Consider the following 14,763-nt stretch of genomic DNA (forward strand, 5'->3'; position numbering starts at 1 on the left):
AGACACTCTGTTTTAGAAAACAGTTTCCTTTAACTTCGAAAGTGCATGGAGCGTGCAGGCACTAATGCAACAGATTTACAATAAATCACATTTTTATATGACTAGTAAAGGCCAAACTGTCAGTCACAGTCAAAATACGACAAGAGCAACTTTTCTCCTCTTCCCCCATGGCTCTGATCCAGCAGGACAGTTAAGCACATGCTTAACCTTGAGCTCTACAGAGCACGCTTAAGTGCTTTGCTGGAACCAGGCCAAAATGCAGGAGCCAGACACAACTCCCATGTTAAGTTTTCTTTAGCAGGACCAGCATGGACAGAGGGAAGGAGACTCTGAATTGAGAGATACTTAGTTTTACCTTGCAACAAAACACCATAACTTGTCAGCACTTAGAAACACAGGTAGGATGTTGCTGTGACACAGGGATCACAGCAAGAGTTGTCAGCCAACGCAACTGCTCTTTATGAGGATGCAACATAGACATTATTATTTACTGACTCAGACATCAAGCACAGATTTTAAATATCTACTGGCACATGAATTTAAATATCCAGTGCAATGTCTACAGCAGTCATCTCACAGCTTCTCTGACTTCACACAAACCCTGACATCTGTTTGCACGAACTCCCTGGGGGTGACTGGGCCTGTGTGATTTCAGGTAAGATATTGTCACCTCTGGTTCACAGGCCACTCCACACACTTCCTACTACTTTGCAACAGAGCTCTGGTTATCATCTGCTGAGCTAGACTAGTCTTCAGAGAGGCAGCAACACCAGTGCTCCTTGCAAGAGGATGCAAAGAGTTTGTCTCAGTTTTGGAGCTTCCCACGATTCCCATGGGGCCAAAGTCAGTTATACCACGTGCCATGGGAATTGATTCTCTGTTCTTGTGTAAACCAAATATTTGGCTCTCATGTCAGTGTCATTGGGGCATAAATTCACACTGACAGAGAAAGAATTAGTATCACCCTGGCAGAAGGATGATGCAAAAAGCTGAATAGTGATCACACTTACTATACAAGAGTAAATAAAGTGTGTGAGGCAGTAATTTTGATTGTGAGATGTTTATAAATCTACTACAAAAGCAAACATAAGGAAAAAGAAAAACATAACTCATGCAATTTGAACTTTTATCATGAGACTAGTGATTTTTTCCAGGAGCTCCCTTTCCTCCCTCTGCAAGCAGAAAATGAGGTCTTCCAGTTCTCATTCTGCCAAGATAACAATGCAGGGACTCAGCTGTCAGGCCAGTACTTCCAGTTACACTCCAGAGAACAATAACCTTGGTTTCTGGATGTGGTTCCCAATTATCAGTTTTTAGAAAGAGTCAGGTAGTGGAAACCAATTGACTTGTTTCCTCTTATCCTAGCAGTAGTTTCGGGCTTCCTAAGTTACTGCCATGAGTAATTCAATCAGCCTCAGGTGACAAAGTGGATCCAATACAAAATCCAATCCAACAAACTTGGGTAGCTAGTTACACCTAAATTTTGGGTGCCTCTTGAACCAGTCCTTCTAAGATAAATTCCCTATATAGCCAGGGGGAAAGTGAGGTGCCTTTGAGAGCCTCCTGAGGGACAACCTAAATTAGGCAGGCAGAACCTCCCTCTGGAGTTGCTTTTCTAGGCATTTTTCTCTCCCTATTGAATATGGAGGGAATCTTGGCACTTAATTTAAGAGAACTAGTTCACTATGTGCTCAAAACATAGGTGCTAATTAGCTGCCTATGCCTGACTGGAACCCCCCCAGTTTAAAGTTGAAATAATTTATCTTAAAGACTAGCATTATGTTATGCCCTACTAATACTTTAAAAAAAAGAAAAGAAACAAACCATCATGCTTTGTGCACTGCAAAGAGATAAAGACCAGGAATGCAGTAAGAGAGTGTATAAAATGGGATGGAAGGACTACATGTTACAGTTGCTGTTAAATAATCCTTGCTTTGAGTATATTGAAGCATTGCTTTGAATATATTGAAGTAATGTATCAAATATCACCAGATGACATTTTGACTCTCCCAGTATCTCTCCCAAAGCACCCAAAAGCCCCACATATCTGCTTTTAGGGACAAAAAATTCCAGTAGCAGTACTGGGGTGAAAAAACCATCTTTTCCTGTTGTGCTGTTCAACAGCAGAATCAGTCCCAGAAAACTCATTCAGATTTAGGAGGAGCATTTTATACTATGAATGAGTCTCTTCAGATGTATTGATAGTAAAGAATACCACCCTCAACAGATTTTAGAAATCCCTCAGTCAGAGGAGTGTGTGGGCTTCTTCTTTAATTAAAACGAACTTTATAAAGAAAATTTAAATTCTTGGAGACATGATGAGAATTTATGGCTCTCACTGGCTAAATCAATACTCAGAAACCCACAGTTCTCCAGGCTGAGTCTGTACTGCTTGATGTGTGTACAGATATTGTGCACATAAATCCAGTGTGGCAACGTCTGCCCGGCTCCTTTTCCCAGCACCGCTTCCTCCAGCACCTGGCGACGTTGGGTGACTTTCTTAATTTCACTTTACTTCCCTCATCTGCAAGGTAGAGATAATACTTCTCAGCTCTGCAGTGGTGCCAAACTTGATTCATGAATGTTTTAAAGCATTCTGTGTTTTTCACCCGAAAGGTGCTCAAGAACCATAAATTATTAGTTTAATATAGATCATAGTTTTCATCTCATGAATCTTTTATAGCACTACTCGAAATTCATGCCTGATAAAACTCTAATAACTTGAGCAAAGTTAAACTAGGGATAAATTTGGTACAATATATGAGGCAGCAAAATGGAATTCAAAGTGTGAGACCAAGAACTTAACAAGTGGCATTGATTACAGAGTAATGCCAGAAACCTACCCCACTGCCCACTTACCTACAGAAAAAATATCAGCTCATGACATTCTAACTTAATAAGATCTTAATTCATCATTAAATGTCTGCCTCACAACAAAATAGTATTTTTCTAATTTGTTCTATTGCTGTACGTACGTAGTTTGTATTTATTGAGATTTAGTAGACATGATCACGTACTTGCTATCTATTTTGACCCAAATGTCTCAGTTGAAAACGGTTATTTTTCATGGGAATAAGCCCTTTAATAAGACACTTGTGCAGCTTCTAGTCCTTAGTTGTGGGAGCACAGGATGCAGGACTAGGAGGGATCCTCTGGGTCATGGTCCACTTCTCAAAAGCAATCACATCATAAAGAGTTATGTACAAGGCTTGGCAAAAGTCACTTTGTCCCTCTACCCTAAAAAAAATGTTGTTCATATGGTTCACTGCTGTGATAGGTTCTTTTAATTCCCAGACCAGATCTACTCATGGTTGGTTTAGAACTCTTTGTTATCATTCCAGCCTTTCTCTATAGCTGAAATAACTTTCCTCCTCCAATGTCATCTAACCACTCTCCCTTTATGTACACATGAAGAATAACTATATGCCTACTCAATCTTCATTTTGTTAGCCTAAACAAGTCCAACTTTTTTTAGTCACCTCTAAAATGTGGGGTTTATTCTGCTGATCATTTGGGTGGCCCGTGTCTGATGAATTTAGTGTATTTGTTCACAAAGTCAGAGAATAGGAACTTATTTGTTTTATAACTAAATAAAAATACTGTAAATGCAGCAGAAAGCAGACACACATTAGTAAAAATTAAATCTTGTTGTTTGCTGGTGAAGCTGATGTTACCACCAATCTTCTTTCAGTTTGTTGGTAGAATTTTATCAAGGGTTTTGAACAATCCACTGCTGGTATCAAACTAATGAATGCCTGTTGCTTAGCAGGTCTTCCTCTTACAACCACTGTAATAAAGAAATTTCTAAGGACATGATAACCATCTTTGAAAATAAAAAAATTATTTATCAAACTTCATACTTCAGTTGGATCTTGGAAAAATTCGGATCTTTATTGATTCTTGTCTCCTTCCCTGCCACAACACTGATTCTTATTATTATTGCTGGTCTTCCCAGAGTTTATCCTCTTATGTCCACAACAAGTTTTGGGCAATAAATTGCCTTTTCGTCTGGTCTTAAGATTTTCTGTTTTTCACTTCTGCAGTGAGTGATCTTGGGTGCTTTCGAGTTAGAACCCCCCATGATTAAGTCACTGGTGAGGTGCATCTTCAGTCTGGGTTTAGCACATGTAGATGTAGAGTTTGGGACAGCATCATTGCCAGATTTCTAAATGAAGTGCCCATATTTGCAGGTTGGGCTGCCCACAGTCGGGCAGGCAATCCCTCACCTTCTCTTATGGCACTCATGTAAATTGAATCTAGGCTTAAAGGTAATCCTGAGCTCAATGTCGGTAATTAACAAACATGAGGATGAGTAAATACCTTTTTTTGCCAGTTTTAGTCCATCCTAAATTTTAAAATTCAAATATATCTAAGAGAAAATTCCGAAAATTCAACAGTGTAAAGGAAATAAGAGGATAGCAAGAAGGAGAGAGGAGAGGGAAAAATAAACCTGAAAGTGCTCCAGGCAAAAGCAACAGAGGGAAAACATGTTTCCACATTATTAAGATACAGTAAATGCAGGACACACCATCAGGCATCCCTCCAACTCAGCTTAGGTCTTGATCCTCCAGTCAGAGATAGATGGAAAAGAGGTGACTTTTATTTCCGAGACTTTTACCATTTTTTCTATTTAATCCCTAGTACATTAAATAGCTTGTAATGCAGAGATTACTTTTAGGTAGCAGAAAACCAATGCATTCATGCAGTCAGAACAAAACTGGAAAACTGCTCATAAATAAAAATTGTACTGTGAGTCTTCCCACAGTCAGGGCTCGTGCAGGAAGTTCATACACTCACCAGGCTCCATCCACTGTCATTCACATGTCGTTGTATGGCAGAGAAGTGTTTTCTGTCTCAGCGGGTTATTGTTTAATGGGCTAATGCATATTTGCTGGATGAAATGCTATTGTGGGAGTTCTGTGGGGAGGCATGTTACTGGTGGGAAAAAAAAAAAGGCCACTTCCAAATACTAAAAAAGCCCTGTTTAGTCTCCTGGTGATAGAGAAGGCCAACTTCACCATGGATTTGAGGGGAGTTGCATCAGGCCTTGTATAATTTAGCCCTATAAGCAATAGTATGCAATAACTGCTAAGGAAAAATCATCTTGCTGCTTTATTTTTGTGTGATTTGTAAAACCAGAATATAATTTTTGCCCCAAAAGAGTAATTAGACTCTTTTTATTTTAAAGCCAGATATATTTGTGCATCACCTAATTGCAGCACTTTACTCTCACAAGCAAAAATAAAGCATGTGATGTTGTGAGATGTGTTTTATTTCTTTAAATTCTTCATGCCAAGAACACTCTGTGACCCGGGGTTCTTTATTGTTAGCTGGTGAATGAGCAACAGGAAAGCAGACCCCTCCTGAGCCCCTCCATTGACGACTTTCTCTGTGAAACTAAACCAGAAGCTGTTGCAAGGCCTGTAACATCGAACACTGCAGGTAAACAACATTCTTCACTATCCCTCAGTAGATAGAAATAATTTAATCTTATTTAGAGCACATTTTTTAAAGTAGTTTCTTACTTTTTACTACTTCCACAAAATCACAAGCCAGTATTAAATTATAATTGCCTGAACTATTTGTAGAAAAAAAACTTTGTTCATTACATTTGAGGGCCAATATGATGAGATTCAAACCACATCAGTTCCAGCAGATCTTTGGGGCTGAAATAAAAGCACTTTGTTTAAGTCTCACAGAAGTATGTATTAGTTTGACCAATTCTCAATATTTGTTTTTGAAAAATGTTAACCTATGAGAAAGCCACATTTAGTCTGATTTTAACCAAACCCATTCCTTACTCTAGAAAGACTTTTTAAAATAAAAACTAGGATGGGATAGCAAAGGAAAAGGGAAGAGATATCAAAACAATTTGTTCAGGCTGAGTTTGGACACCTTAATAGTGAAAGGATCTAATATATTTCTCAGCTCCGTTGTGTTCAATGAGATAGCAGAGAAGAGAAAGAGCGAATCCCGAAAGCCTTTTGAATTATACTGAATTCTATTTGATGTATATTGTCCTTTGGAGGTATTTTTAGAAATTGGTCCCTTCCCACTAGTATTTGTGCAAAGGTAATCGATGCAGCTGAGCAGATCAGCAGAGATTCAATAAAATCAGCATAACACCTTTATGTTCTCTTGCTATCTCTTAAAATGACTCCGCTTGTTAGAAGCCATTTAATTAAAATCCATAGACATGTAAATAATTAAATGAATAATTGACAGCTGGGTGATTATCTTCACTAATAATCAATATATGTCTAAAGCAGTATGCAAGTTCTAATAACAAAAACTGGAACACTAAGTTAAATAACAATTGTAAATAATATTTTTTCCTTTTATATATATATATATACATATATATATAAAGATATTACAGGGATGAATACAGCTATTTCAGGTTGTTTAAGAATGGTGTTTGTTGTAAAAAAGTATCTATATATTGTATAGCTGCCTAGAATATCTACCAGATTGAGCGGCGGGGGGTTATTAGATTTATGTAATAGCAAAATAAAAATTTCTTATTCTATGAAGATTGATGAAATTCAGTCATTTGCCAAGAACACAGATAAAGCACTGCAAGAGATAATACAAATTGATTTGTCAAAAAACACCTGTCCTGTAAAACAATGACAAAAAGACAGTTTTCCTATATTTTACATGCTAAAGAATTTTAAATTTAATTCTTTAAGCAACTTTTAAATTAAGAACCCAGGAAGACATCTACTCTGCATTTTCCAAAATGACATGTGGCACAACAGCAATGCCCTAAGCACCTGTTACCAGTACTTGATAAATCATAAATCAAACCAAATCTTATCTCAAAGCTCAATTGAACAGGGAACCCTGACAACAGAGGAAAATCTGTGAAGGCCACAGCCTTAAGACTTTGGATGTCTTTAAGATTATCAGATGAGAAGCCTTTTATGCAAATCCATTAAACTGCATCAGTTAAGCACCTGAAATTCCCAGCCATATTTTAATGTGCTGGTCAACACCTTTAGCCAGGAAACACACACATACTCTAGTCAAACACAAACGCGTCAGAAATGTTTTTCCCAATTTAAACAAATCTTAAAAAGCAATCTTTTTGAATTAAAACAACATTAAATTTTAACATTTTGTCTCTAAGTATTATCAACAGGTCTGGATCTCTTGGATCTTAGTGAACCTGTCTTACAAACCCAAAACAAAGCAAAGAAATCAGAGAATCCATCAAGAAGTGAAGGCTTAAAAGCTCCAACTCACAGAAAGAAGACAGACAATCCTGACCTTATCAGTGTGGATTCTGAGCAGAAAGTCCAGGCTGCCAGAGTTGCAGACAAGTCTTCACTAGATTTTGGTAAGAGTGTAGCTATTTTATTAGTGCTCCATAGCCTTTCTTAGCACAGGTTTCTCCTGACTATTATCACAAAATAATGAACAACACCAGATTTTTTTGTTGCACCATGTTTTAGCAGAGTGTGTAACCTTTGCTCCACTTAATAAACTAATTGAAGCACTTTAAACTTGAAACAGTTTCAAGTTTACATTTTACATTTTGCTATTATATGTTTTAAATTGTCACCAAGTGTGCTAATAAAGCTTTGAAAGGTTTCTTTGAATAAAAGAATTTAGTCAGGGTGAGTCAAATGGTAGAAAATTCTATAGGGGTATGATGAGAAATTGGGAAAGGACACAAATGAGAGGAAGCCCATACATAGATGTCCTTTTCAGAACTGCAGATGTCAGAAATACATAATACATTTGTAAATACTGCTGTATCTATGCATATGAGGGAAAAAATTCCATTCTTGACAAGAGAGATATATTTATACAGCTTGAAAAAAATCCCCAAAACAACTCAATATCCTGCCAAGCCTGATCTATCTACAAGCTTTGGAAAAGGTGAATTTAATTTAGTTCCGTCCAAACTAAATTACTTGCACTGCAACTGAGAATTTGCAAGGTAAATGTAATTTATACCGAGGCAGCAAACTTTCCATTCATCAGCACAGAAATTCTTTTAGAGACCTTTTCTTTAAACAGGAGCTGAACATCTGATTTTTGCACAGTGAGTCTGACACATGACTGAATAATATTAGTTACCTACATTTTTAAATGGTAGTCTCTAAAAAAAGTTTTATTTTTACAATTAGACTAAATTACATACAAATCACTGATTTTAAATCAAGAGTTACACCGACATTCTGACCATGAATGCTAATAGATTTTGAAAAAATGGTGTGAATTTCCAAATATTTTCACAGCATATCAAATAGAAAGGTGCAAAACATTTCTGTATATTGGACTTTAACTAAAGTATAGTCTTTGGTGGCACCATTTTCTCTATAATGTACATTTAGCAGAGGAGATAAAATTTTCTGTAGCAGTTTCTTTAAAAGATTCATATTTTCTTTTCTTATTTTCCAGTTGATATTCATCATCCAGAGAAATGGGATGATGTCAGTTTTCATGGAGACAGGAGTAGCAAGGTCCACCCTTCTGCAGAGCGAATATCATCATCATCATCTAGAGCTCCATCAAAGGAGATTTTATGGTACAGCTTTTTGCTTTCCTTACCAAAATATTTCCACTCCAGCTTTCTTAATTCACAGAAATGCCTTCTTGATGAAAAGTCATATCATTAAACCTGTTATGATCACACTAAATGTGCTCAGGCACACATTTTGGACAATGCATCATAAGGCAGTACACACTAAAATGATATTTTGCCAGCAATTTTTAGTGTTGTGAAAAGTAGCAGGTGCAATTACTAAATAAATGGTGGTTAGAATTCTACAGAGACATGCAATGATCCAAATCCAACTACAAACATGAGTAAAATGAATAAAGCAGGATACTTGGCAGTGCAGTGATTTGACACTCACTGGATATCCACTGTATTTTGGCTTTGCTACCGCAAGGGTACAACTGGAAGAGGTAAGATAAAATATTCAAACCAAGAACTACCCCTTTCACGCAGTTAATTAAACTTGAGGGGTTGCAAATGAGGGAAGAATTGGACTTTGCCTTTGGGAACAGTTCCTGCAGATTAATTCTGCTACCTTCCTGATGTGTAAGTAACACTCATTCTCCACATTATGCATGGCCATAATTAGCATTTTCATGCACTAGAAGAAGGTTTCTGACCAAATGATGCTTATCCTGTATTTTAACCTGCCCTTTTTCTGGGCATTTCATTAACTTAGAGCTTGACCAAGTTTTGCTCGGTTGACTTGATTTTGGTCTACAGGGTTTCATTTTCTAGGGAGAAAGAATATTAGGATACTGTGGCATGAAAATGCACATATGCCAAGGTGAATTCCTGCATAGTGGTGGTTGATTCTCAGACACTGACTGCAGGTACAGTCTTGTGTCATTGCCTAACCTCATTTTGCCTGGATATGAAACAGAAGTGCATGAGTGAGAACACTGAGAAGGGTCCAGGTACTTTTGATAACTACCTTTTGATAATTCAGTTAAAATAAATACTCTAATTTATTGGTGTGTGTTTATGAACCTGAAAGATGTAAAGCAGCATGTCTTACTGCTCAGTGATGAGTGTGTAAATGCACTCTTTCTAGGTCCACAGAAAACAGATCACAGTCTGAGCTGACTAATGTCAAGAGTGCCTTGGACTCTGATTCTACATCAGAATTAGAACTTGCACCTGCAATACAGGTAAGGAGATTTGGCAACAAAAAGGCAAGGAAAAATTGTCCCACTGGCTAACCATTCACATTCTGGGACAACTATTTAAGGGATGTTCTCAACATCATCAGAGAAAAATATTTACACCTCTTTGAAATTAATGTTGTCAAAATATCTTACATATGTCAGCACCTCAACCATTCAGAGTTTAATACTGCAGTGAACTGTGACCTTCCTGTACAAAGACAAAAACTTCAAACAATTTAAAGCATCATCTTTTTTCTCTTCAACCAGTTCTGAAAATTCAGACTTCTAATGGTTCCCTCTCCCTGCAACATATCTGTTCTCAAGGTCTCTTGATCAAGCAGGAATCCCCAGAATTGGAAAATGGTTGAAGAAATCATTAGACCAATGTTCATTATTAGTTTATCTCCACAGGTGGGAGAGCAGTGTGGTCAAAGGACTTTTTCCTGCAGGAAAAGTAACTCTAGTACAGAGGGTTCTGTAGATTTGCCCAATTCCACTGTCACAGTATATTAGACAGGATCTTGTGGCAATTATTATTTAGAGTTTTAAGCAATTGTTATGTAGAGTTGTATATTTTTTGGTATGTATGTATGCACAAACAGGTACAAACAGATTTAGATCTGCATTCACGCAGATCAGGTTGCTTACACACCTTCTTTCCTGCTTCTGATTTTTTAACTGAGGGATTTCTACCATTGCCACTGGCCAGGGTAAGAAAGAGTTGTCTAGTGGATTAGCTTTTAGTTGAAAATAATTGTCTTCCCTTCCACAGCTATTTTTAGGCCTGCACTTCAAAAACTTTCCATCAGATAGAAAATCTGAAAATTAATGGAAAATAATAGCCTCATTTGAAAATGGAAAAATGAGACATTAAAATGCTAAATGTGTTTTCTTAAATTATGCGCCATTTTTTTAAGAAAATAGAAATAGAACCCAGTTATCAGATCCATTTCTGTCTTTTTGTTAGGAAAAAAGCCTACTTCCCTGCCATCTCTACACTACTAACAGCAGAGGCTTTTTCCCTCTGGAAAGCCTCACTCTTGTTGTAATGTATGATATCTTTTCTTTCTCTGCAATAGATTTATACTTCTTATTAATGGAAAAGATCTATTGCACAATATCATCCACTTGAAATGGATGATGTGTTCTCACATAGTTTGTCTGTCTTGAAGTACCTCTGATCCATTTTTAGGAGGCTGTTCCTCAGCCTAATAGATCTAAATTCCAGAATAGTTGTGCTCAACCAAGATGTGTGTAAATCAAGCAGACTGTCACAGAATTTAAATGCTGTGGCTCTCTGTAAAAGCAGTTGCAAATTTAGTATATAACATCTCTACTTTCTATGGTCTATTTCCTGTTTATCTTCCACTAGAATAACTGCAGAAGCAAAAATCCACATTTTTCATTCAGTTTAAGTTCAGTCAGTTGAGGCTCCATACTGTTTTGTGAAATGACTGATATTTCAAAATAAAAAAAACATGAAGCTGAATAAGCCAGCTTGAAGAAGAAGCAGAGAAAAAAATTCTTATCTGTTGTTTTGGTATAATTCATGTTTTGAATTTTTTGTTTTATTTTGTCATAACCTGCTTTTTTTCAAACTTATGATCCACTCAAGTAACGAAACGCTGAACTGGTAATTAGTGGCGCAGAAAAATGACCTAAAGTGAGGTTGAGTTCTTATTCTAGGTAGCTTACTCAGAAATACAGTGGGTTTGTTCACTGCCAGCTTCATCCTGCTTGGACTGCCAGAGCTGTCAGTTCCCAGGAAACAGGCTCATTGATCTTGACCGAGTTCTTACTGTACTTGTAAAAGAAATCACGTTACAGCTTTTATCAAAACATATGTTTTCCATCTTTGTCCTCTATAGGTTTTGTCTATCTCATTTAAAGGTAACCTTTGCATATGCAACACATTCTGCCATAGCCTAAATATTCCATCTTGTCAAACTTGCTACAGTTTTCCATCAGCAGTTTCCCAGGCAATCACCTCATCACTCATCTTTGACATGTTAGATTTAGTTCCTCAAAGTGAAATGCTAAGTAACTAGGTCATATTTTCATTAAAATTATGCAATCTTCTTAAGAAAATCCTATGTTTACCAGAACTTTTATCAATACAAAATCCAAAAGACAAGCTTTGAACTACTAAGGGAGAAATGTGTTTGAAGGCTGGAATATGCTCTTGTGGTGGCTCTCACTGGATGTGGCTGTCTTGTTTTGCAGCATTTTTGCACATCATATTCTACCTACTATTAACTCTTAAACAGCATTGGCACTGTTCTTTTTTTCCTCTACCATTCTGGAAAGTTCCTTATTATGCTTTTATTAGTACTGAGATATCCTACAGTGTTTGGGGCTTTTTTGAAGGCTTATTTTTCATCTTATAATTACAAAGTGAAGAGAGAGATAATATGTTCCATTGTCTGTACATAAAGTTTGCTCATGTTGTAACTCTTTAAATGCTCCTCTGGGCATTATAGATATTTTATTGCTCACCTATAATACACAAAACCCCTGACATGCTAAAAAGCTGTATCTAATTCTAATATGTCAGCACTCTCAGACAAAGGTATAATGCAAAGCCTCTAAACCTTAGAAATCTCCAATTTAAGGCAACATATTTAGAATAAAAAACTGATTCCTCACTTCTCCCAAATAGCTAAAGTAAGACTAATGGCTCTCCTTGGATGTACCAGTTACTCTTAGGAAATGAAAAGTTACAAGGGACAGATTTAGTTCATTATTTGAAGACCTGATCAAAAGTTAAAACTGTAATTTAAGCCTCTCACCAACAGTTAAGATCCAGCAGCGTGTAAGTAGAGTACAAGTGCAGGAAAGTGTGTGCAAATGCATCAGAATGGAAGATTTTTTTTTTCCCTAAGGACAGCAGCCATGATCAGCTTCAGCACCTCCATTGTAGGGTGATGGGAATATCAAACCATGGTGTCCACAGAGTGTCCACGGACACACTCATTCCACCCTGACCCACACCCACCTTGGTCTCCCCTTAAGGGAGTCCCAGCCCATCACCAGCTGGAGATGTGGAGTTCTCCAGTACTGGTACTCCATTCCCATCCTCTCTTTTCCTGCACTAGTGGAAGGCAGCATGTTCATTACACAGGGGGTCTTCCATTTCTGGGTATCACAACTTGGAGTATGACTCTGCATTGTTTATATGTAAGCACAGCTTATGAGGGTTTTGTTAATGACCTTTTTTCCCTCTGACTGTGCGTTTAATGGAGCAGAAAGTTTATTTCTGTGGGGGTGATGCAGGGACCATGTGTATCTTATGTCATGTGGCAGAGGGGACCTCTGTGCTTCTTGCCTTCTTCCCCCTCACCTCTCTGCTGCCCCAACAAGTTCACTCTCCCCTTCTGCAGTCTGAACATCACCTTTTGCAGTACTGTCCTTGACCTGAGGAATGGCAGCCACTGGAAGCAAAAGGGTAAAAAGCGGAAGTAATCAAACCATTTGCAAGAGCCAACTCATAAATATTGGAAAGGCTGGGAACATAATTAGTGCCTATCAACAGAGTCCTGTGTCAAGGAAAACAAATGTAATTCTTTGATCAGACTACAGGTCAAGTTCATAAATGTTGCTGTGCGATATTCTGCAAGAGGTTTGAATAAACACACCATATCTTGATTTTAAAATTGGCACCATACAGTATGAATTGAGAAGCCATTAAACAGATTAAGACTGGCTAACATTAGATCTCAAGAGCAGTAGTTACTTACTAGGAAATGTAACTGAGTGGGGATTCTTCTGTGATTCCAAGGAGAAACTGTGATTTTCAGTATTATTGATCTGAAAATAAATATGCAAGCCACTCCTGAGAAAATTTCTTCATGATACAACAGTGAAATGAAAAAAATGTAAATAAGGGAGTTGAAAAAATGAGTTGGTGACCAAGACATCTGTATAAATATGTATTCCAATACATTTGAGAGCCAGAATGCAGGCTCTACTTACAACACTGTGCTGGAAGGCAGTTTGAAAAGAATCAATGGCTCAGAATGTATGAGAATGTCAGCATGAGGGCTCCCTGTGTGGCACTGGAGTAACAGAATTGTCTAGAAGGGAGACAGGAGATCACCTGATTTCAGCATAGAGAAACAGCAAGACAGGTACTAGAATATATGGTTCATTTTGGTTGTCTGTATGACTCTGAAAAATAAAGAAGGAGTGTAAAAGTGACCTCAAAAAAGGTTGAAATCTGAAAAAGATGTTTCATAATGAGATCATTTAATATTGCAATGTCTTTGTATTATTCAATGTCCTTTTATCATTAAAAACTTATTAAAATCATCAGTATCTTTCTACAGAGAAAATAAGGAGTACTAACATGTGTTTTAAACTAGTGGAGAAAAATAAGAAGTGGTAGTTGGAAATATCATTAAGGTCTCTTGATAACTTTAAATTAAATATGAGTGTCTTCCTCAAAGACAAGTATTCCAGACAACCTCAGTTTATTCTCTGTAGAACATCAGTTTGATCCTGTGGAAGTTGAGTGACAAATATCATCATGTGATATGTAAAGAAATTAATGATTTGAACCAGTTCTCTCTTCTGCACAAATTCTATTAATCGGTAAAACAACTGGTTTGTGTGTAGGGCTGGGTTTCGATATGTTTTCAGTAACAACCTGAAATCTCTTCCTGGCCTCAGCAAGGGAAAAAACCAGTTTGAAAACCACATGGACCAGAGGCAGTAGATGTGAAAGCAGAAACAGATCCTCAGTGTGGACTCTTGGTGCTTCCTGTCACAGCAAAATCCTGAAGCCCACACAGAATAACACCCACAGTGCCCACCACCAGCCTGTGCTTCTCACAGAATTTGTGCTGTATTGCTGTTTTCTTCCCCTCTGTGTATCATCCACCCAGTGTACAACTCACTCATCAATCTCTGCCTGAGAGACCAACGGCTTGAGAACAATACAGAAACCTTAAGGCTAGATTGACAGATGAGTGCCATTTTCTGGGTAAAAAAACATGTGTACAACCACAGACACAACGTGTGTGAGAACCCAGGACTGTGTTGGATGTTTCATCCCAGCAGTGCACACACCAGCATTTCCAGATACAGCCCAATGAGCCTGATGTG

The 14,763-nt window shown here is 37.5% G+C and overlaps 1 protein-coding gene across 4 annotated transcripts in view; it reads left to right on the top strand.

Moving 5' to 3' along the window:
- Positions 1-14,763, top strand: part of PEX5L (peroxisomal biogenesis factor 5 like) — a 105,823-nt gene that overhangs the window by 70,809 nt on the left and 20,251 nt on the right. For all 4 annotated transcript variants that reach the window (XM_027647138.1, XM_027647139.1, XM_027647140.1 and 1 more), the window contains 4 exons: positions 5,331-5,442; positions 7,133-7,342; positions 8,413-8,539; positions 9,567-9,663. In XM_027647138.1, the coding sequence (XP_027502939.1) occupies positions 5,331-5,442; positions 7,133-7,342; positions 8,413-8,539; positions 9,567-9,663 (546 nt within the window). The remainder of the gene's footprint in view (positions 1-5,330; positions 5,443-7,132; positions 7,343-8,412; positions 8,540-9,566; positions 9,664-14,763) is intronic.

Source organism: Corapipo altera, unplaced genomic scaffold (genome assembly GCF_003945725.1).
Source record: "Corapipo altera isolate COAL_440 unplaced genomic scaffold, ASM394572v1 113, whole genome shotgun sequence".
In the NCBI taxonomy this organism is placed as follows: Eukaryota; Metazoa; Chordata; class Aves; order Passeriformes; family Pipridae; genus Corapipo; species Corapipo altera.